This window comes from Ipomoea triloba, chromosome 9 (genome assembly GCF_003576645.1).
Source record: "Ipomoea triloba cultivar NCNSP0323 chromosome 9, ASM357664v1".
NCBI lineage: Eukaryota > Viridiplantae > Streptophyta > Magnoliopsida > Solanales > Convolvulaceae > Ipomoea > Ipomoea triloba.
Window position 1 is genome coordinate 1,362,043 of NC_044924.1, and position 23,010 is coordinate 1,385,052.

At 38.6% G+C, this 23,010-nt stretch overlaps 4 protein-coding genes and 1 pseudogene across 5 annotated transcripts in view; 2 read left to right on the plus strand and 3 right to left on the minus strand.

Moving 5' to 3' along the window:
• Window positions 1-8,246, minus strand: part of LOC116029016 (ESX-1 secretion-associated protein EspI-like) — a 14,181-nt gene extending 5,935 nt beyond the window's left edge. Inside the window, exons 1-2 of the mRNA XM_031270886.1 lie at window positions 7,665-8,246; window positions 5,884-6,238 (exon numbers count right to left, since the gene is read on the minus strand). Coding sequence (XP_031126746.1) covers window positions 5,884-6,238; window positions 7,665-8,246 — 937 coding nt within the window. The remainder of the gene's footprint in view (window positions 1-5,883; window positions 6,239-7,664) is intronic.
• Window positions 8,247-9,613: 1,367 nt separating this feature from the next.
• LOC116030315 (cyclase-like protein 2) lies at window positions 9,614-12,565 on the minus strand. The gene is made up of 7 exons (XM_031272536.1): window positions 12,108-12,565; window positions 11,630-11,674; window positions 11,176-11,247; window positions 10,894-11,004; window positions 10,711-10,781; window positions 10,303-10,429; window positions 9,614-10,077 (listed from the first exon to the last, which is right to left on the minus strand). The coding sequence occupies exons 1-6, from the start codon at window positions 12,529-12,531 to the stop codon at window positions 10,304-10,306; spliced, it is 849 nt and encodes a 282-aa protein (XP_031128396.1). The 5' UTR covers window positions 12,532-12,565; the 3' UTR covers window positions 9,614-10,077; window position 10,303.
• A 2,670-nt stretch (window positions 12,566-15,235) lies between these two features.
• On the plus strand, window positions 15,236-16,783 carry LOC116029421 (probable LRR receptor-like serine/threonine-protein kinase At4g36180). Its single transcript, XM_031271420.1, has one exon. The coding sequence runs from the start codon at window positions 15,423-15,425 to the stop codon at window positions 16,572-16,574; it is 1,152 nt and encodes a 383-aa protein (XP_031127280.1). The 5' UTR covers window positions 15,236-15,422; the 3' UTR covers window positions 16,575-16,783.
• Window positions 16,784-17,273: 490 nt separating this feature from the next.
• Window positions 17,274-19,090, minus strand: LOC116029422 (stress enhanced protein 1, chloroplastic). 2 transcript variants are annotated; one of them, XM_031271422.1, is made up of 4 exons: window positions 18,930-19,090; window positions 18,710-18,814; window positions 17,995-18,173; window positions 17,274-17,621 (listed from the first exon to the last, which is right to left on the minus strand). In XM_031271422.1, exons 1-4 carry the CDS (start codon window positions 18,979-18,981, stop codon window positions 17,517-17,519), a joined length of 441 nt encoding a protein of 146 aa, XP_031127282.1. In that variant the 5' UTR covers window positions 18,982-19,090; the 3' UTR covers window positions 17,274-17,516. The 2 variants fall into 2 exon arrangements, with proteins under 2 accessions (XP_031127282.1, XP_031127281.1); XM_031271421.1 differs by having other exon boundaries at window positions 17,995-18,176.
• A 571-nt stretch (window positions 19,091-19,661) lies between these two features.
• LOC116029018 lies at window positions 19,662-22,509 on the plus strand (annotated as a pseudogene).
• The last annotated feature ends 501 nt before the right edge of the window (window positions 22,510-23,010 follow it).

Below are 23,010 nucleotides of genomic sequence, written 5' to 3' on the forward strand. Positions count from 1 at the left end.
GTGTAGGGGTGATCAACCTATATGAGAGGTGTTTGGAGAAGGAGTCTCACCTACGAGAGTAGGGATACTCCTTAGCCTAGCCTAGCACGGTTCCTTCCCACCTTTGAGAAAAGGGGGATTGGAAGGCAAATAGCACACCATGTGTTCGATAATTTGCCTCACCTAGCCTAGTTGCCATGAGAATGGGACTATGGACTAGATGATAGGCCAATGACCACGAGAGTGGCGTTGGCATAGTTGTCTTGCCTCATTTTCATTATCTAAGTGTTGCTAGCCTAGTATCTTAGGAAATCAAGGATACCTATATGAGTTGCAATATCCAAATCCTCATTTCCACTTAATTGTTTCCTTTGTTTGTTCCTTATTTTCCTTATGTTTCATGCACCTTTCTTACCTATGTTTGGGTTAGCTTTCAAACACTAAACACTCTTGTGCTTAATCCCCTTATCGCTTGAATTCCCTCCTTGCCATCCTTTGAGAACGATACTCGGGAACTTCTTCCCGTTTTACCACCTATTACTTTCCATCCACCGCGAAAACTACACCCTTCAAATGGCGCCGTTGCCGAGGATGGCATCGGTTTTTGAGTAGTAAGTGCCTTTGGATTAACATGAGCAAGTGTTCAAGTTAGAGAGTCTAACCCCCCTTTTTTACTTTCAATTTTTGCAATTTACTTTGTTTACGTTTCCATCTTTTTGTCATTTCATTTGCTACTACTCTCACTTGCAACTACTTCTAGTTGCAAAACACTCTCTTGTCTTTGTGTTGATAGGTTGATCCTCTATTATGTATTCTCAAGCAAGATATCAACAAGAGGATTACTATGAAGACCAAGGAGGATATAGGCAACCAAGGGGATGCTATAATGATCAATTTTCTAACCCCTATGGTTATGAAGATAATGAGGACTTTAGAGCACAATATCAACCAAGAAGTCCACCACCACGTTGGGCTCACTATGATGATCAACGGATGGCATATGATGATTATTACCGTCCAAAAAGAAACCAAAGCCATTATGATGAACCTCAAGACCACTATCAAAATCAACATGAAGGAAACTATGAGGAATACATATCCCAAGAAGGATATCATCATGCTCCACCACAAAATCTCTATTCACAAAATTTCTACCCTCATAACTCTTACTCCGAACAAATTCAATACTCACAATCCCCTTAAAATGAGAAATATGTCCCATACACTCGAGATGAACACTACCCTTCATACACTCAAAATCCCCAATACCCCTCATATTCTCAAGATCATCAAGACAATCCATACTACTCCAACCGCTATGAGAATGAGGAGTACATGATGCAACCATATGAGGAGGAAATCACGGAAGACACGAAGAACAAGATATTGGCAATAATGGAAGAATTTAAGCAAGACATGGCCAATATGAGGGAAGAGTGGAGGCAAGAACGTAGACAAAGATCCTCCTCCTTAGGGCAAGAGACACAAGCATCAATTCGAAACTTGGAAGATCAAATGGCTCAAGTGGCCAAATGTGGAAATGAAGAAGAAGATACTCATGGTAAGACACTTGACCCTATTAGTGTTAGCACTACTCTTGGTGATAAAATTTCTAAATCTTGGGCCGACATGTGTGATGAGGATAATAAATGTGATGATATTGGTGTGCCTATTCATTTTGATAATGCTAATATTGATTGTGTTGATGATGGAGTTGAAAAAGTGGTAGATATGACTAGTGAAAATAATTGCATAATTGAAGATGTTGATAATGCTTGTGTTGAGATGCATAGTGATGAAATTGGTGTTAAAGAGCATGATAATTTTTGTGATAAGCCATATGATGATTCTTTTGATCATAATTGTGGGGATGCTTATATTGAAAATGTTGTTGGTAATGTGGATTGTGTTGTTGATAATGTGTATGCCAATCCTTTGGAGAATGTGGGTGATATTAATGCTAAACATGATTTGTAGTATTGCAATGTGTTTGTNGTGTAGGGGTGATCAACCTATATGAGAGGTGTTTGGAGAAGGAGTCTCACCTACGAGAGTAGGGATACTCCTTAGCCTAGCCTAGCACGGTTCCTTCCCACCTTTGAGAAAAGGGGGATTGGAAGGCAAATAGCACACCATGTGTTCGATAATTTGCCTCACCTAGCCTAGTTGCCATGAGAATGGGACTATGGACTAGATGATAGGCCAATGACCACGAGAGTGGCGTTGGCATAGTTGTCTTGCCTCATTTTCATTATCTAAGTGTTGCTAGCCTAGTATCTTAGGAAATCAAGGATACCTATATGAGTTGCAATATCCAAATCCTCATTTCCACTTAATTGTTTCCTTTGTTTGTTCCTTATTTTCCTTATGTTTCATGCACCTTTCTTACCTATGTTTGGGTTAGCTTTCAAACACTAAACACTCTTGTGCTTAATCCCCTTATCGCTTGAATTCCCTCCTTGCCATCCTTTGAGAACGATACTCGGGAACTTCTTCCCGTTTTACCACCTATTACTTTCCATCCACCGCGAAAACTACACCCTTCAAATGGCGCCGTTGCCGAGGATGGCATCGGTTTTTGAGTAGTAAGTGCCTTTGGATTAACATGAGCAAGTGTTCAAGTTAGAGAGTCTAACCCCCCTTTTTTACTTTCAATTTTTGCAATTTACTTTGTTTACGTTTCCATCTTTTTGTCATTTCATTTGCTACTACTCTCACTTGCAACTACTTCTAGTTGCAAAACACTCTCTTGTCTTTGTGTTGATAGGTTGATCCTCTATTATGTATTCTCAAGCAAGATATCAACAAGAGGATTACTATGAAGACCAAGGAGGATATAGGCAACCAAGGGGATGCTATAATGATCAATTTTCTAACCCCTATGGTTATGAAGATAATGAGGACTTTAGAGCACAATATCAACCAAGAAGTCCACCACCACGTTGGGCTCACTATGATGATCAACGGATGGCATATGATGATTATTACCGTCCAAAAAGAAACCAAAGCCATTATGATGAACCTCAAGACCACTATCAAAATCAACATGAAGGAAACTATGAGGAATACATATCCCAAGAAGGATATCATCATGCTCCACCACAAAATCTCTATTCACAAAATTTCTACCCTCATAACTCTTACTCCGAACAAATTCAATACTCACAATCCCCTTAAAATGAGAAATATGTCCCATACACTCGAGATGAACACTACCCTTCATACACTCAAAATCCCCAATACCCCTCATATTCTCAAGATCATCAAGACAATCCATACTACTCCAACCGCTATGAGAATGAGGAGTACATGATGCAACCATATGAGGAGGAAATCACGGAAGACACGAAGAACAAGATATTGGCAATAATGGAAGAATTTAAGCAAGACATGGCCAATATGAGGGAAGAGTGGAGGCAAGAACGTAGACAAAGATCCTCCTCCTTAGGGCAAGAGACACAAGCATCAATTCGAAACTTGGAAGATCAAATGGCTCAAGTGGCCAAATGTGGAAATGAAGAAGAAGATACTCATGGTAAGACACTTGACCCTATTAGTGTTAGCACTACTCTTGGTGATAAAATTTCTAAATCTTGGGCCGACATGTGTGATGAGGATAATAAATGTGATGATATTGGTGTGCCTATTCATTTTGATAATGCTAATATTGATTGTGTTGATGATGGAGTTGAAAAAGTGGTAGATATGACTAGTGAAAATAATTGCATAATTGAAGATGTTGATAATGCTTGTGTTGAGATGCATAGTGATGAAATTGGTGTTAAAGAGCATGATAATTTTTGTGATAAGCCATATGATGATTCTTTTGATCATAATTGTGGGGATGCTTATATTGAAAATGTTGTTGGTAATGTGGATTGTGTTGTTGATAATGTGTATGCCAATCCTTTGGAGAATGTGGGTGATATTAATGCTAAACATGATTTGTAGTATTGCAATGTGTTTGTTGATGATGTAGGGAAATTGATATATGGCTCAAAGCTAAGAGGTTATGCCTTTCCCAACCATGATTAAAGGCAAGGTACTCGAAGAGAAGCAACAAGGGGAGTCTCTTTATCTCCCTTACTTATTTTCATTACCTATATGCTTTCGTTTTAAAGTGTGGAAACCGGGAATTGATGGCATGACGCTTTGCATTTGCATGTTGTGAATCATTCATAAAAGCATGTTTGTTGTGATCCTCCTAGCCCATAGCCCACTTCTAAAGTGTGGAAAGGGCATTGCACTAGGCGAATGACCTTATCTCTTTCCCACCGTGTGCATAGAGCGAACATCGAGGGCGATGTTCATTTCTAAAGTGTGGAAAGGGAAGCACTTTGTGCTTAAAATGTGGTTAAGTATATGATGCTTAGTATAGAATCTTGTGTGGTGTTGAAAAAGTATATGATGCTTAGTATAGAATCTTGTGTGGTGTTGAAATTAATGTTTTTGCTTAGTATAGAATCTTGTGTGGTGTTGAAATTAATGTTTTGTTTAATCTATCAATCTTGTGTGGTGTTGAAATTAATGTTTTGTTTAATCTATCCTAGAAATGTGTTGCTATGAAGGAATAATTGAGTTCAATGTTGAATATCCCTTGATATGAATTCGTTTGCACTTGTGAAATTTGATTATATTGTGTGCTTGCATGATAATTCACCCTCTATTTTGTTTGGACCATAGTCAATGATCCCTCGAAGTGGGAGTGTGCACTCGCCAATGCTAGAAAGATAATATGCTAAGCCCGGAAATGAACATAATTTTTGTTTTTGCTCTCCCGAAGGTGGTGTGTGGGGTTGTGAAGGTGATGCTTTGCTTTATTTTGTTCAAAAGAGCCCAATGAGGCCAAAACCCCAAAAGAGCCCAATGAGGCCACCTTAGGATATGAAAAAGATGAACCGTCTCGCTAGGGCAAGTTAGGGGCAACCATCGCACTGTCTTCGAAAAAGCTTGAGCTCTACGTGAAGTCGGTTGCCCTAATACGAGGTCTTGGGAGATGAGAAAATTTAAGAGAGCCATTCCGCCAAGATTCGGGCACCCATTGCACCGTCTTCGAAAAAGCATGGAGATCCATGTGAAGTCGGGTCGCCCGATGAGGTTATCTTGGGGAATGAGAAAAGGAGAGATCTATCCCGTTAGGACCGGGCACCTATTGCACAGTTCTCGAAAAAGCATGGAGCTCCATGTGAGATCGGGTAGCCCGATGGTTGGTCTTGAGGGGTAGTAGACAACCTTGAAGCCTTTTTTTTTTGTTGTTAATCACGCTAGAGTCTAGGGGGCTTGAGGTTATAAGGTTGGACTATTAGCATTGACTTGTGCACATCGTTCCCACTAGTTGGCTCGGCTAGTGGCCCTTGCAAAATATTTGGTGAATTCCCTTTTGGTATGCATGCTTGAAAAGTGTGAAACAAAGTCTATTACCGAAAATTTACTTTACCAAAAGAAGGGTGTCAAGTCTTGGGATATTCACTATTGAACTTTATGATTCATTTATGGACACATTTCTTTGATAGAATAAAGGAAACATTAATTTCAATATTGTGCTTTGTTCTTTCATCTAGCTCATATGCGTTTCTAAAGCTTGGTGATATCTTTTGCACTTATTGTGTTGGTTGTCCTATGATTGCTTGCTTGAGGACAAGCAAGGTTTAAAGTGTGGAAAGTGACCTATTTGACACTTTTTTTCTTTCAAATGGTATCATCTTGATTGAAATAACGCTAAATTGTTTTAACTCTAAAACACACTGCATCTAGGGGCTAATTAATTAGAGCCTAGCCTTAGGCCCCTCAAGCTAGCACTTAGCAATTTTTTCAACCAGAAAGGAGAGGATGATATATATATGTGTGTGTGTATTAGCATTAACATGCATGCATGGAGTTAAGATATGGGGATAAGGAGCTTACTGCAAACTGGTTTGCAACTGACGCAATCAACTTGGCAACCGCCGGGGCAAGCAGCCGGGCACTGATGCTCGACGGCATAACAAGTTGGGTATGCACTGAGCTTACACCTAACTTTTTTGGGTGAAGTAGTGGAGGGGGTTGGCCACTCAGGAGAAGGAGAAGGCGTTTGCGGCTTAGGATATGGAGGAGGAGAAGGGGTTGGCGGCTTAGGAGAAGGGGTTGGTGGCTTAGGAGACGGAGTAGGAGAAGGCGTTTGCGGCTTAGGAGATGGAGGAGGAGAAGGGGTTGGTGGCTTAGGAGTTGGAGAAGGAGAAGAAGATGGCGGCTTTGGTGGATTGTTAGCATTTCCATCAGACTNGAATCTTGTGTGGTGTTGAAATTAATGTTTTGTTTAATCTATCCTAGAAATGTGTTGCTATGAAGGAATAATTGAGTTCAATGTTGAATATCCCTTGATATGAATTCGTTTGCACTTGTGAAATTTGATTATATTGTGTGCTTGCATGATAATTCACCCTCTATTTTGTTTGGACCATAGTCAATGATCCCTCGAAGTGGGAGTGTGCACTCGCCAATGCTAGAAAGATAATATGCTAAGCCCGGAAATGAACATAATTTTTGTTTTTGCTCTCCCGAAGGTGGTGTGTGGGGTTGTGAAGGTGATGCTTTGCTTTATTTTGTTCAAAAGAGCCCAATGAGGCCAAAACCCCAAAAGAGCCCAATGAGGCCACCTTAGGATATGAAAAAGATGAACCGTCTCGCTAGGGCAAGTTAGGGGCAACCATCGCACTGTCTTCGAAAAAGCTTGAGCTCTACGTGAAGTCGGTTGCCCTAATACGAGGTCTTGGGAGATGAGAAAATTTAAGAGAGCCATTCCGCCAAGATTCGGGCACCCATTGCACCGTCTTCGAAAAAGCATGGAGATCCATGTGAAGTCGGGTCGCCCGATGAGGTTATCTTGGGGAATGAGAAAAGGAGAGATCTATCCCGTTAGGACCGGGCACCTATTGCACAGTTCTCGAAAAAGCATGGAGCTCCATGTGAGATCGGGTAGCCCGATGGTTGGTCTTGAGGGGTAGTAGACAACCTTGAAGCCTTTTTTTTTTGTTGTTAATCACGCTAGAGTCTAGGGGGCTTGAGGTTATAAGGTTGGACTATTAGCATTGACTTGTGCACATCGTTCCCACTAGTTGGCTCGGCTAGTGGCCCTTGCAAAATATTTGGTGAATTCCCTTTTGGTATGCATGCTTGAAAAGTGTGAAACAAAGTCTATTACCGAAAATTTACTTTACCAAAAGAAGGGTGTCAAGTCTTGGGATATTCACTATTGAACTTTATGATTCATTTATGGACACATTTCTTTGATAGAATAAAGGAAACATTAATTTCAATATTGTGCTTTGTTCTTTCATCTAGCTCATATGCGTTTCTAAAGCTTGGTGATATCTTTTGCACTTATTGTGTTGGTTGTCCTATGATTGCTTGCTTGAGGACAAGCAAGGTTTAAAGTGTGGAAAGTGACCTATTTGACACTTTTTTTCTTTCAAATGGTATCATCTTGATTGAAATAACGCTAAATTGTTTTAACTCTAAAACACACTGCATCTAGGGGCTAATTAATTAGAGCCTAGCCTTAGGCCCCTCAAGCTAGCACTTAGCAATTTTTTCAACCAGAAAGGAGAGGATGATATATATATGTGTGTGTGTATTAGCATTAACATGCATGCATGGAGTTAAGATATGGGGATAAGGAGCTTACTGCAAACTGGTTTGCAACTGACGCAATCAACTTGGCAACCGCCGGGGCAAGCAGCCGGGCACTGATGCTCGACGGCATAACAAGTTGGGTATGCACTGAGCTTACACCTAACTTTTTTGGGTGAAGTAGTGGAGGGGGTTGGCCACTCAGGAGAAGGAGAAGGCGTTTGCGGCTTAGGATATGGAGGAGGAGAAGGGGTTGGCGGCTTAGGAGAAGGGGTTGGTGGCTTAGGAGACGGAGTAGGAGAAGGCGTTTGCGGCTTAGGAGATGGAGGAGGAGAAGGGGTTGGTGGCTTAGGAGTTGGAGAAGGAGAAGAAGATGGCGGCTTTGGTGGATTGTTAGCATTTCCATCAGACTTAGGCGGCGGCGTAGAGTCAGCTGGGGGAGGGGCGGGGCCATCAACGCAAATAGGCTTACAAGATCTGCACTCAGTAATGCAGCCATTAGGACAGAATTTGGGGCAAACATGGGGGAGATTCTTGCACTGCTTAATCTCATCGTCAGTGCAGTGAGAATTGCTTGGGTGATACGCTATACCCGGCGGAGTGGCCTCCACCGCCATACCCATTAACACCATCATCAACACAATCATCGACACCGCCATTCCCAATAACTAACTTCGACCTCTAATTCCTATATATTACTCTTGAGAAAGCTATAACTTCTTACTCTGTATAGTATTTGTTTCTTCTTGAATGAATGATGGGATTGGGAATGGTCAGGACCCTATTTTATAGGTGCTGCTCACGGAATCTTTCATTATTGAATAATCAATAATGGGAGGTTTCTTCATAACTATCTTTCACATGCCACTTTTGGCATATCAAAGTTACCATCCACTACATTTTATTATTTAAGTAATTATTAAGCTAAGTCCAGTATGGCTCAGTTGGAGAAAGGCTTTTTTTTTTTTTTTTTGATGACAAATTAAACTTATAGCTACTATATATTATGCGTCAAGTAAATCATGTATTGTAATATTATTAGCCAATAAATAATTATAAGAAAATAAAGAAGCATAATTTACTCATAACTCATCAACTCAAACTAATAAAACCAATAGACTATCCCAACTCTGAGTTGAACTTGAAAACTTGTGGTTTCTAAGTCTGTCTGATCAACTTGGGTGAGATTAATTGCCCCATGAAAGAGTATTTTGTACCTTACTAAAATTTATTTATTTATTTCCAAATAGAAAGTCCTTCGACTTCAAAGCTATCTTTGCCAACGCGTCAATCACTTTGTTTTGTTCTCTGAATACGTGGCTCACCTGCACCTGCCAATTCTTCCTCTTCCACCTTCTACATTCGGTGATAGCATTAATGATGTCTTCTTCTCATGCATGTTTTTTTTTTAAAAAAAAATTATTTTAATATGTTCTATAATTTTTTGGAGCTTTTCTAATGATCATTAATCATATTTTCGGAGTAGACTAGGAAAAGTTCCACCCAAACTCGAAGCAATTTCGTGGCTGCATTCTATGGACCAAACAAACTCTTGAATATCAATAAATCCCGATGCCTTCTTCTCATGAATGTTTAACAAAATTTAATTTTTAATTCAATGTGTTCAAAAAAAAATTGTGTTCTTTTAATGATCTTTAACCATATTTTCGGAGTGGACTAGGAAAAGTGACCACATGAAAGCCCAAACTCGAAGCAAATTATTTGCTGCAATGTTTTTTTTTTTTTTTTGTTTTTTTGTTAATAACACTATTAATGGCAAACTTATATTTTATTTTAAAAGATTGTTATGGTTGTTTAGCCAATACTTTAAATTTCTATGTATTAAAAATTGTTTTGTTTTAATTTACTTATTTTTTTTTTAAAAAAAATCTATATCAAATAAATATATTTAAATTTAATTTCACTACAAAACAAAACCAAATCAAAAGGCATTGATTTTACTTTGTAAAGAAGTTTTGATTTACGAGAAAGTCACCCAGTTTATAGCGGACTAAATCAAGCCATGAAAGTCAATAGGCAGCTCCAATAATGAGTTAAACTGAAAACTTTATGATTCGCAAACCAACCGTCCGACTAACAAGTATAAAATTACCTCCACTTTGTAAAGGAGTTGAACTTTAGTATGCCTATAAATGTCCACAACAATGAGAGCATATTTAGCCTCGTTGCTTTGATGCTCTGCATGCGCAACCTAAAAGGTAAAGATGCCCAGTTGTGACGCACATGGCTTATTTTGAGGTGCAAGGATTCATTGTACCTGCCCCTTTCGAAACTATACGAGCAACACACCCACTGAGCTATAACAAGTAAAAATAATAACAAAGTCGGTCCTAGAATTGTACGCAATTGCAACTTCTCTCACCCAATGAATGGCATCCGTGCTACAAATGTGGTCCTTATGAAAATGATCTTTTGATGGCACTTTGAACTTTACTTGCACAGCTTCAAGCTCTTCGCGGTTGCCAGTTTCTGCAGCAGATAGATGTTTAAACATGCATGAGAAGAGGGTGTAGAACTGTAGAAGAGCACCCTGATTTCAACAAGAAACTACCGAGACTCTAATGATATGTCGTAAGTAGCCTGCTTACATAACACTTCAATGCCACACGAGAATTGGGAAAGGAGGCAAGCAACTAGGAACATGATGCTGCAGAATTGAATATGCATGGATGGGTACAGTAAGGTGTGACTTACTTCACTTTATGAGAATGCATCTAATGGGTGATCCCTCGGCACCAAGCATCCGCAAGGGTAAGCAGTGAACATTATATATCCCAAGTTTGATATCATCAAGCTTCAGGGCTTCCACAAGAATAACTTCCTATAGCATTTCAGCAGTGATAGTTGAGAATATTAAAATCTATACTACTCAAAAATAAAAAATAAATAAAACACATATAAAGAGAAGTAAGAGAACTTTATTCATAATTACTCATTTGGAGCAATGCAGAAAATTTTTGAATTGGCACCATCAGTAAATACTAAATACGGTTTTGGTCTCTGGTTGGATGGGGCCATTGAAAATGTACAGGAAATTATATTAACAGCATTGGTCCAAGGTTACCCAAAAACAAGTTGAAACTATGCACAGAAAATCCTTACCCTGTCTTTGAGGAAAACTAGATGGGAAGGAATCAGGTCGTCATATGCAGCAACAGATAAGTAATCAATTCCTGCAATTCAACAAAACTACATGAATACTGACTCTATGGAAAAAAAAACCATCTCTTGCTTTTGACAAGCAACCTAAGGAGTAAAACCAAATGGCATTGAAATTTGTCTCACCAACAAGTTTAATGTCAGTGTTGTCCACAAGCCACTGTGCTCCATCCTTCATGAATCCCACATAGCTTGTGTCAAATGCTTTCTTCCACATAAGACGCCTGAAAGCAAAGCCTTAAATGAAGAAATCTTGCGAAGTGGTGACTTTCTGTAGCACAGATGTTAGGAGATAATAAATACTCCGTACCATCAACAAAAGATGTGAATCAATGATGTCATACTTTCCTTTCAAAAATAACAAGTCATCTTGCTAAGTTCTGAAGCAGCAGATTTCTGATGAGACACATGCTTTATTCAGTGTTCTGAAAAGTACTCGCTTCACTCCCTTCGGAATATTTAAGGACTTCATCACTTCAGCTGAATTAAAGAAGACAAGCTATAAAGATTACAGAGCTAAAGTATAGAGGTTAATATGCTTATATGCTATTAAAGACAGTCATAAGAAAGACAAACTCCAAAACAAAAGCATTATGACAACCCTCTGGAGTAGCTTTTTAGGCATGCTTCTATTTCAGAGTTCTTTGAAATAAATTGCATTTTATCAATACCACAAGGAAAGGGGACAAGATGTGAAAATTAATGAGCCAAAACTTGGTCATACAATTACATTTTAACACTTCATCCAATTAAGACTAGAGCAGAGATTGTTGCAGAGGAACTTGGTAGATTTCAGCTAAAAACAGAGAACAATACTACATATTCTATATCCTCCAACAGTAAAGAAGCAGATAATGTTTACCAGTTATGTTCTTGTCCCTCGGAACATCAACTACCAAGGCAGGACCTGTCAAAAAACAAGAACAAACCTATCTCACTAAACCAGCTAATAAATGTTTCAAGTAATAATTAATGAATGGAAGTTAGCTATGCCAGCTAAAAACTAAACATAATTATGCAATTTTCAATCGGAAACTGCAACCAATGAATCAAGGATGCTTCAAAAGCTACGGGGCAACTCAGCTACTGATGAAGTCCACATTTAAATAAATATTTTTAACTAATATTTCACTCTGAAACTCCACAAGAGCTGAAACAAAAACAAAATCCACAAAATTTTCCAAATCCACAGTATCCACACCGACCAAACAGCTCAAAATTGAAAATTCCAATACAATACTAGGCAGGCATGATTGTGACTATCCACACTCAAATACACTACGCAAATACTCGAAGTTAGTTGTTCTTAGAAGAGGAAGGAGCGAGAGACTGATGGTTACCGTTGAGAACTTCAAGGTCAAGAGTATCGACATCGAAGCCAGCATCGAAATAGTGATCATACACATGGCCAGGGGCGTCAATATGAGTACCGGTGTGAGTAGGGAGCTTCATCTCGGAGTTGTTCGCCTCAGAACCGTTCTTCATACTCGCCGGCAGCCACAGGAACTGACCGAGTCCCTCTTCGGAACCCCAGGACGGCATTCCAGGGCGCAAAGTGTGAGTGATATCGAAGATCCGACCATTTCCGTAGACCTCACGACGAACGGGGATGAGATTACCATCAGATGAAGAATGGAAGCTCGCGGCGCTGTCGAGTCCGTATGGAGGAGGGTAGGCCGTGACCGTCGAGCCGGCGACGGAGAAAACCGAAGCGAGAATTACGTGCGCCACGGCGCATATTAGCAGGACGGAGAGATTATCCATAGTTACCTTGATGATCGGAACCAATTCCAACCGAATTACAGGCCGGCTTTTTTACAAATTTTCCGTTTAAAAAAATATTTTAATACTGGTTTAACAGACTTTGGGCTTGGTGGCTTTGAGTATGCAAGCCCATAAACTGACCAATTGTAATTGGGCTTGAATGTTGGACATATAGGCCCAACTATGCCGTAACTTTCTAGATAAATGTTGGTGACGTAGGCATCACCGACGCCTAATCTGAGGGCCGACCACGTGCCGCGTGCACCGTTGCAACCACAATAGGGGTATAGGGCTTGGCAAAATATCTCTGGTACGAATCATCATTGGTCGGCAGTGAACCTTCCGCACTTCACGCTATATATATTTTGGATTTAAATTTCGATTTTAAATACTATTTCACTATTAACTCTTTTTTTTTTCTTTTTTTTTGAGTTTAAAATTGTTAGGTATTACTCTGAAGTGTATATATATATATATGGAAAAGTAGACATGTTGGTCAAACAACATAAGTTGATTCTCCTATCAGAGATTAGTTAATACCATTCAAATTTGACTCACACTGAAAATAGTCTATTGATTTTTTGATCTAAGTGGACGATTATAAATAATTTATGATAGTTTAGCTCTATGTGACCTTTTGGCAATATTTATTCAAGCGGGATCTCGAGTAGTGATCGTGAGTTAACATACACAATATTACGCACTAAGAAAAGCATCAAATTAAAGGTTGAAAGTAGTCATCTGAACGAAAAAGTGGGGTGCATGCAATGCTGTACAAAGTTGAAACTGTGCGTGAGGTGCATGTTGAGTTGAGCCTGAGCATGCATAATTGCATACAATTGCGATGGATCGGATCAGCTTTTGCTTTGGAGCGTAACATATCTAAACGTTTCATCAAATTGTTTCAAAAAGAGTTTTTTTTTTTTTTTTTTTTTTAACGACGAAAATTCACAATCATTATTTAATAATTTATTTTGGATGAATTTTACTTTTAAGTAATAACCTGCAAAACACACCATAAATGTAAACCACAAATGTATTGGAGATCAATTTATATGGTAGCTAGGCATGGTAAATGTGTCTCAGCACATTTAAAAAAAATAAATTAAAATCCACTTAAAGAAAGAATTTATAATGTATTTGCTGCTATTATTGTAGGCATGATCTATGTTCTTTATAAAACAAAAGTTATTAACGAGAAGATTTATTTGATACATTTCATTATCACATTATTGCGACCTGAGAGACCAGCTCTACCACTACTTATGTACCGCAAACACAACCATTACATTTTTCTGTGGACAGCATTGAAATAAATAATCAGTTAAATAAACAAGTACCTTAGAAATTGACATAATGTTTTATAAATCTAATATATTGTAGTAACAAATTAATATCATTTCCTTGCTAATATATACCTCACTGTTAAACTTAGCTTGTCACACATTATTCTCTTTTAACTCTCCTTTTGTATAGTTTATAGAATATTACATAAAAGTGAGGTTTACCACATACGCATACTTAAATAGAGGTTGCATTGTGAGTTTCTCTTTAAAAAAAAAAAGCTAATTTTTTTTTAGATACTATATATAAGTGCGACTTAAAATGTATACTTGATACAAGAATAAAATTAAAATCTAATATGTATTTAAATACAGTACAACTTAAAATGTATACTTGAGTCGTCAAGACTCAAGATCAAAATTAAAATATACTTGTATTAGGAGTATACTAATTGGTTTGCATTATATTCATGTCATCTCAATAAGATTATTTCACATTATTATATTACATTTGGCTTTATCATTTATCATATAGTAAATGGTGTCCTACTTATACACTTTATTTTAATCGCCAAAAATTAATCATTAAAAATAAAACACACATTTTACTCAATGTTTTTAATGCGAGTAATTAATAATTTATTTTTAAAAAGTCCACCAACTGACATGACCGATTTAACGACGTTAATTTTTTTTTAAAGTATTTTTATACTGACACCCACAATATGACAAATCAATATCGATCCTCTTGGTAAGATATGAACCTACACATTGTGTATCGGTGAGCATACTATTAACTTTATTTTAAATTGATCTGTAACGTTTTTTTCTGTATGATTGTATTATAATTATTATTAAGTTACAATAATTATATTAAGTTAACTAAGTTTTAATAAAAAAGTTTGGTCAACGATAGGTAACTAGGGACGACATTCAGTTACTTATATTGATACATGAGTATATAGTTTTTCAAGTCTTGTCACTGTCACAACTCATATGCCATCCAAAAATAGAAGCAAGAAAAACACAACTTTACATTATCTACCGTTTTAAGTAAAAGTTAAAGAAGACAACTTTATGTTTATCCTCTAAAGCACCTCGGGGGTTTTCGCAACTTGTTGCGCTAGATAGACAAGGAAAACGCGACTTTCACTTGGACGAGGTTAGTATTATTGAGATTTCTCACGTGCTTGATTGATTGTTTAAATTATATGTTTATATGATCAACTAGTTAAGCTATGGGTCGTCTTGCATTGACAGCTGCTAGATATAGCCATATAGGTAGCTATAGGTTGAATTCAACACTATATATGAATATGGCATATGATTTTTTTAGAATGTATTTTAATGGTTTTTTTTTTTGGTATAAGGTGTACTGAATATATTCCCAAAGGTTGGTAGTGTAACGCACTAGCTGTCTAGCGGTGTCCAGCAAAGACTAGTAAGACTATAAGAGACCCAAAATCATTAAAATTCCAACATCACGCGCCCACCACACTCCATGCTCATACGCCCTTTGATCTTCACGCATCATCTCCCTCCATCACCAATAATAATAACTAACACTGCTCACTTTCAAAGTCTTCGCATTTGCTTTGATTTTCAAACATGTCAAGCTCTTCCACCTTCTTCTTCTTTGTTATAATTTTCTCTGTGTTTCTCTCTGGAGATTCGCGCACGGCGTTCTCAGATGTTGAAGCTCTGAAGGCTTTCAAGTCCTCCATAAAGGCGTCCACTGTCCCTTCTTATTCGTGTTTGGGCTCCTGGGATTTCGCCTCGGCTGATCCGTGCTCGCTCCCTCGACTCACTCATTTTTTGTGTGGACTCACCTGCTCCGGCGACCGAGTCACCCAGCTCGTCCTCGACAAGGCGGGCTACTCCGGCACGCTTTCTCCGCTCATCTCCAAGCTCACGCAGCTCATCATGCTCGACATTCAGGGCAACAATTTCTACGGTCCCATTCCCGCTTCTTTATCGTCCCTCCCTAATCTTCAGAACCTCGTGCTCCGAGCTAACTCGTTCTCTGGCTCAGTCCCGCCCTCTATTACTATGTTGAAGGCCCTGCAGACCCTCGATCTTTCTCTAAATTCGCTCTCCGGGTCGGTGCCCGTTTCCATGAACTCGCTCGCCGCCTTGAGAAGACTCGATCTTAGTTTTAATAGGCTCGCGGGGCCCATCCCGCGGTTACCGTCGAGTCTAATAGAGCTTGCAATCAAGGCGAATTTTTTGTCCGGATCTTTGCCGAAATCGTCGTTTAACGGGTTGACTCAGCTGGAGGTCGTCGAACTCAGTCAAAACTCGTTCGGCGGAACCCTGGAATCATGGTTCTTCCAACTCCCCGCCCTCCAACAAGTCAACCTCGCAAACAACAGCTTCACCGGCCTTTCCGTCCCGACACCCACGAAACAAAACAGCGACCTCGTCGCGCTCGATCTAGGATTCAACAAAATCGAGGGCTATCTCCCCGTGAATTTCGCATCTTATCCTCTACTATCATCTCTATCCCTCCGTTACAACCGCCTCCGAGGACGAATCCCGGCGCAGTTCAGCAAGCAGCAGTCACTACGCCGGCTGTTCCTCGACGGAAATTTCCTCAAAGGCTCGCCGCCGGTGGGATTTCTCTCAGGCGGCACGACCGTTTCCGGTAGCCTGGGAGACAATTGTCTACAACAGTGCCCGCCTTCTTCGGAGCTTTGCTTGAAACCACAGAAACCAGCGTCAATTTGCCAGCAAGCCTATGGTGGGAAACCAAGATCCTAGTGTCAGTCATTCAATGTACGAATTTTATTATTATATAAATTTTCTCTCTTTTTTTCCAATAAACACTTTTGTATTTTCATGTAATAATTGTATATTTATTAGACTAGTAGAATATAATAACACCCCATAGGACTCTACTAGACGTAATAAATCATGATTGTAATATAGACTTTCTCAAATTTATATAATAATCTTAATTAAGTCATTAATTCACAATTCTAATATTTGTTTTGAGACAGTTAATAAACAACTAGTGAACAAGGATTAGTCTGGGTATGGTATAAACTTAAAGTTAGAGTTTACTTAAGACACCTAACGAGAATGAGTCTGAGTATGGTACAGACTTAAAAGTACCTCTTACAGTTAAAATCTTAAGACACCTCGTAACCTGACAAAAACTGGAATACAACTGAAAGATTGATTTGGGTTTAGGTAAGTAGCAACGGATAGTATTATATATTAAACTTATCAAATTAAAATGTTAGTAATGTCAGAGAGTTCAGTTAAGGGCGTAAGATCCAAAATTGGAGTTTGGGAAACTGATATAAGCTGGCTGGCAAAAATCTCTGACCAAAATTTAATGTTTTAGATGCAATTCTGGCAAGAATTTGTCATTACCTTCATTTTTATTTTTTATTCTTTTTTTTTTTTTTGGGAGGGGGGAGGGTTATGATACTTGTACTCAGTGCACTGCAGACAGAACCAGACATTAAAACATTTGTGTCTGCTAAAATTGTGTGAGTTGTTCAAGAAGAGGAACAGAGAAGAACTTCAACTTGGCAAGTGGCAAGATCTGTTGATCTCCTCTTTCTACAGTATGGCAACTTCCTGCTAACACATACATATCTGATGACAAGACTGTATTGAATAAGAATGTGAGACAACAAATGAAAATTTTCACATTTTCTTTACTAGAACACAGCTAAAAGAAACATCATGTGATCAGTTCTTGGAGGCAGATTGGAAGATGAAAACTGCTGTGAGAATGCCCACCAATGCTGTAACACCGAGTGCTACGGTTGGCAAGGGAGTTATGAGCCCAAAGTTCTGCAAAACCACATCAATGGTGTATTAGTAACAGAAGCTTTCAGATATTGGGATTTGGGAGAGTGCAAATGCTTGGCTTTGTGTTCAATATGTGCATCGTGAACAAGAATCTAACATAAGATGAATGCCAAATGCAGATAAATCACAGGCATGCAGATGTATATATAGGTCCTCTCCCTAACAAGGATGGGGAGAATGCAAATGCTCTCCTTCATGTTCAATATGTGCATCATGAACAAGAATCTGGCAAATGATGAACGTTTTTGTATGCCAAATGCAGATAAATCACAGACAATACGCGTTCAATGAGTATATAGAGGACCAATTATTGCAATCCAATCCAAAAGATAAAGAATAAGCATTCACGCAATACCTCAAGCAGTCCTTTGCCTGTTGCTATTTCCACACTGATAGCAACTGCAAAGCCAAGCATAGCAAATCGACCAAGCCAGACGTCCAAACTACTACTGCTTTCCTTGCTACTCTGCTCGCATCTTACCGTAACCAATGCTCCTTTAGGGGCATGTTTGGTTGGATATGAAGTCCTCAGGACTGCTGAGAATTAAAAGGGTCATCATCCACTATATAGATTAGTTACTAAGTTGTTCAAGTTAACCATGGACTAAATCCTCTCCTTGAATGTAAGGCTGCTCAAACCATTTAGTCTTTTCAGGACTTTGCATGATGAGAAAGCTTTCACATAAAATCTCATCTTCTTTGAGCAAAAATCTCAGCTTTGTAAAGAACCACAAATAATAGGTAAAACTTAAGCTGATAGTTGGATTATACATGCTGAGATTCATATGAAATTGGCTCTGGTACTAAATTGAAGCATGTGTCTTCATCTCACCTATAATCCTAAACTAGTTGGATTACACACACACACACACATATATATATATATATATTGAAAAAACACATTTTTATATATTATATGCTCTAACTGTCTAACAGTTTGGACGGGTGGTACAGACCAATTTCGGTGACACTGCTAATGAGCTAGATTTGTTCAGTGTGACATAAACTCGAACACCTTCCGCACAAATCTATGAAACATGAATTTTGGGAATATAAAAATGAAGACTCACGGAGAGGGGAGCCAGTAGCAAAGGTGGTTCCCAATCGAGCCAAATTCGACGGCCTGAACGAAGAACTCGAAGAAAGCTTCAATGGGGTTGAGACAACCACAGTATCTGCAGAAAGAAAGAAACCAAAGTCGATTCAAGTACGGTTCTTTCTCAAGTTGTCTCTGTTCTTTGCGTTGGAAATTAGTGCAAGAACAAAAAAAGCAGTGGGTGGGAGAGTTACCGCGGACCGAAGTGGAAAGGGAGCTGGAGATTTGAAGTACAGCGGCGGCCATGTCTTCCGGCAAGAGAACGGGATGGAGGAGATTATTGACGGAAACCTCTTAATTTCTTCTATCAATTCTCTCTCTCTCTCTCTTTTCGCTCAGACGATGATGACCATAGATCGTTGATGGGGAAGAGGGTGACACGTGTCTTATCTGCACTTCAACTTCTCAGCTGTCACAGTTTTACATTCACACGTCCTCCTTGTTTGGAATTTATTTGACCCATTTACTATTTTAATAATTAATTTATTTAAATTGTACTATATTTATAATTTGATCGCATTGTAATACTTATACTAAAAAAATAATACGAAGTTCTAATTATGAATAAAATATTTTTTTTATAACCAAGAAGACAAATATAATATTTTTATTTTTAATATAAAAATATTACTTTTTCTTCAAAAAGTATTACAATTTCTTTTATAAATAATGTAATCAAGTGTTTGTCTTTTAAATTAAAATGTAAAGTATTATCGGAGTATTTTCTTTTAAATTATTACATTTTTTATGAATAATAAACATTTTAGTATTAAATTTTTCATGTATAATTATTAAATTTGATCTTGATCAAATGAGTCTATCGTACAAGAATTCATCAACGGTCTCATATTTCCAAAAAAAAAAGGAGGCAATTTTCATATTTCCAATTGCTGCGGCCATGATACAACGTAGTATGATGTACAGAAATGGATAATTTCATGATGGGCACCTATGATAATTTTACAACTTCAGGTTTGGCCTTTTAACTTCAGAGTTTAGTTCCTTCAAAGTACTCCTGAGAACATCCTTCAGCATCATCCATATGTTGTTTCCTAGAAAGTAGTAATTTTGGATTTGACTTTGTAATACGGAGTATTCCTTAGCATTACCCATTTTATGATATTGCTTCCATTGGGGTAGTTCCTTTAGTAGAAAGATATCTTTTTTTATATGTGCTGGCTTGTGGCTTCAATGGGCAAGCTACCTCTGTTACAAAATTATTGCCAGGCCAGCATATTGATCTCAATGAATATCAGGACCTTACATCATCATCATCTAGAACATGTGGTGATCCATTGTGTTCTGTTGATGAAACAATCTCACAAGATTTTGAAGCCAGTTATAAGCCAAAGGCAGATTTGTTCAAAGCTAAACGCTTGCAATGTTTGCAGCATTGGCAATTAATCAGTCTTGGGTGGTAGCAAATCAGGTGGAGTATATATCTAATTTGTAGCTTGATAATACTATTTCGTCGTCATACAGATCAATGGACCTGCCAAAAGATTTCATTATTAGTTTGATTGGGTTTCATGGTTCAGGATATTGCCATGGCGATATTATTTGCAGCAGGATATGTTGGCATAATTTTTGAGGAATCTCTTGCCTTCAACAAAAGTGGAATCGGGCTGTTGATGGCCGTGAGTTTGTGGGTCATACGAAGCATTGGGGTAAGCCTCCTGTGGCTATCGGGTGAGGTGTAATAAGATTCTGAGGCTTATTTTAGGTCATAATTCCTCTAGACATGGAAGTGATAGTGCTGGTTATTGCCTTTGCAGTCTAGGTGTGCATAGTGTTTATAGATTCTTCAATGTTGTTGAGCAGGCTCCTTCAAATGACATAACTCTATCGGAGCTGTCATGTGCTACTAGTGAAGTCAGTGAAATAGTATTCTTTCTGCTCGGTGCCATGACAATTGTCGAGATAGTAGATGCTCATCAAGGATTTAAGCTGGTCACGGACAACATAACTACTCGCAATCCAAGAACTCTGCTTTGGGTGGTAAGTTAGTTCTTGATTGATTTCTTGCACTCAAAATCTTCCAATTATGTTACTTCCAATCTTCCATTTTCTACCGTTAGAAATGTATGTCAAAAGTTTCTTCTTATAATCTCTATTTGCCTTAACTGCAGGTCGGTTTTGTGACATTTTGGCTAAGTTCAATCCTTGACAATTTAACCTCTACCATCATAATGGTCTCCTTGTTGAGAGAACTGGTACCTTCGTCAGAATACCGGAAGTAAGTGCTCGTGGCTTTCAGCCTTATTGGACTGTGCTTTGATAGGAGAAACTAAGAAAATTTTGACCTAATGTTAATCTCACAAGGCAGAGTGGTGAAAACTTTTGACAAAAATAATTGGTTGCGACCTGTGTAGTACAGCATTTGCTGCAAAGATCATTTAAGGTGTCAAATTAATTTTGACAGGCTTCTCGGTGCTGTTGTGGTGATTGCAGCAAATGCTGGTGGAGCGTGGACTCCTATCGGTGATGTTACGACTACTATGCTCTGGATACATGGTCAAATAAGCACGCTGCAAACTATGAAGGTTTTTCTAGTTTCTCAATCTGTCCAACCTCGTATTTGTTTTCTTGAAATCTATAATAAACTGTATGTCTGTATGCTTCTTGTTTGCAGGGTTTGTTTATACCATCAGCAATTTCCCTGGCTGTTCCCTTGGCTCTTATGACCTTGACAAGGTACTTTAATTAGATATACTAAATAGCATTGAGAAAATAATAGATCAGAAGACTCTGTACATGAACTATATTTAGCAATGCTTTTCTGTTCAGTGAAGTTAATGGGAAGGAACAAAGTTGTCCAAATGTTTTGGCCTCCGGTGAGATGGCTCCTCGAGGACAGATTGTTTTTTCTGTAGGACTCGGTGCTTTAGTCTTCGTCCCAATTTTCAAGTCATTAACTGGGTTACCCCCTTACATGGGCATCCTCCTTGGATTGGGAATTCTTTGGATCCTAACGGATGCCATTCACTACGGTGAATCTGAAAGACAACGTCTAAAAGTACCACAAGCTTTATCGCGTATTGACACTCAAGGAGCTCTGTTCTTCCTTGGAATCCTTATGTCTGTTAAGAGGTATAAAAATGAAACCTTGAATATCACATGCACACTGTATTTTCTTCACAACTAGGATGCCTTGTTCCAAGCAGAAAATGAAGTTTTTATGATATGGAAACGATAATTGTGATGAATTACATTGTTTTGACAGTCTGGAGGCAGCAGGTATTCTGCGAGAATTGGCAAACTACCTCGATGCCCACATTCCCAACGTCGAATTGGTGGCAAGTGCAATTGGGGTTGTATCAGCACTGATAGACAACGTTCCACTCGTTGCAGCCACGATGGGGATGTACGACCTCTCTTCCTTTCCTCAAGATTCTGAATTCTGGCAACTCGTGGCATACTGTGCAGGCACCGGTGGATCTATGCTGCTCGTTGGCTCTGCAGCTGGAGTCGCCTACATGGGGATGGAGAAAGTCGACTTCGTCTGGTACCTGCGCAAGGTAATGTTACGTCTCCCTTTGATAAATTACATCGCTTCATCAATAAATTTATCCATTATCTTGCCTCAAATACTGTCTACTAGACCAGTGAGCTAAGCCCGTGCTGGCAATTTATCCATTTTCTGTCATTGTGCAGGTCAGTGGATTTGCATTTGCTGGTTATGCTGCAGGCATTGCTGCATATCTAGCTGTTAACAATCTGCAGTCTTTTCTCCCCAGTGTTCTAGCTCATTTTCCTTTCCTTTCTGGTTTATAAAACTGGGCTTCAACTCCTAATTGATAGAATCACAGATCTCATATTCTAGTTTCTTGTAAACTAGATTTTTGGGTATTTGGCTATCAGGTGATAGCTTATAGCTGGTTGTGTTAACTGATAACTGATAGCTAATTTGACCAGCTTATAGTATCAACTGATTATAGAAAAGTGTTTGGTAAATTAGCTTTTTACTTTTAACCGATTGAATGTAAAATGACTTATAAGAACATTGTACTAACCAAACACCCCCTTTTCTGTGTATAGATAGAGAGAGAATCATAAAAAGATGGTTTGAGTAGCAGAAACTGCTACCATTACATGTTAAAACTCTTAATTGCAGAGCTTTACCTACAAATTATATCACTTTTGTGTCTGTCTGTTATGAAATCCAATCCATCATTATTAATTTTAAGAAACATAGCTCTTTAATAGTTTGAAAAATTGTAAACTTGGTTACAAATTATACTCTAGCAAACACCCTATTGGTTGAGCCAACTACTC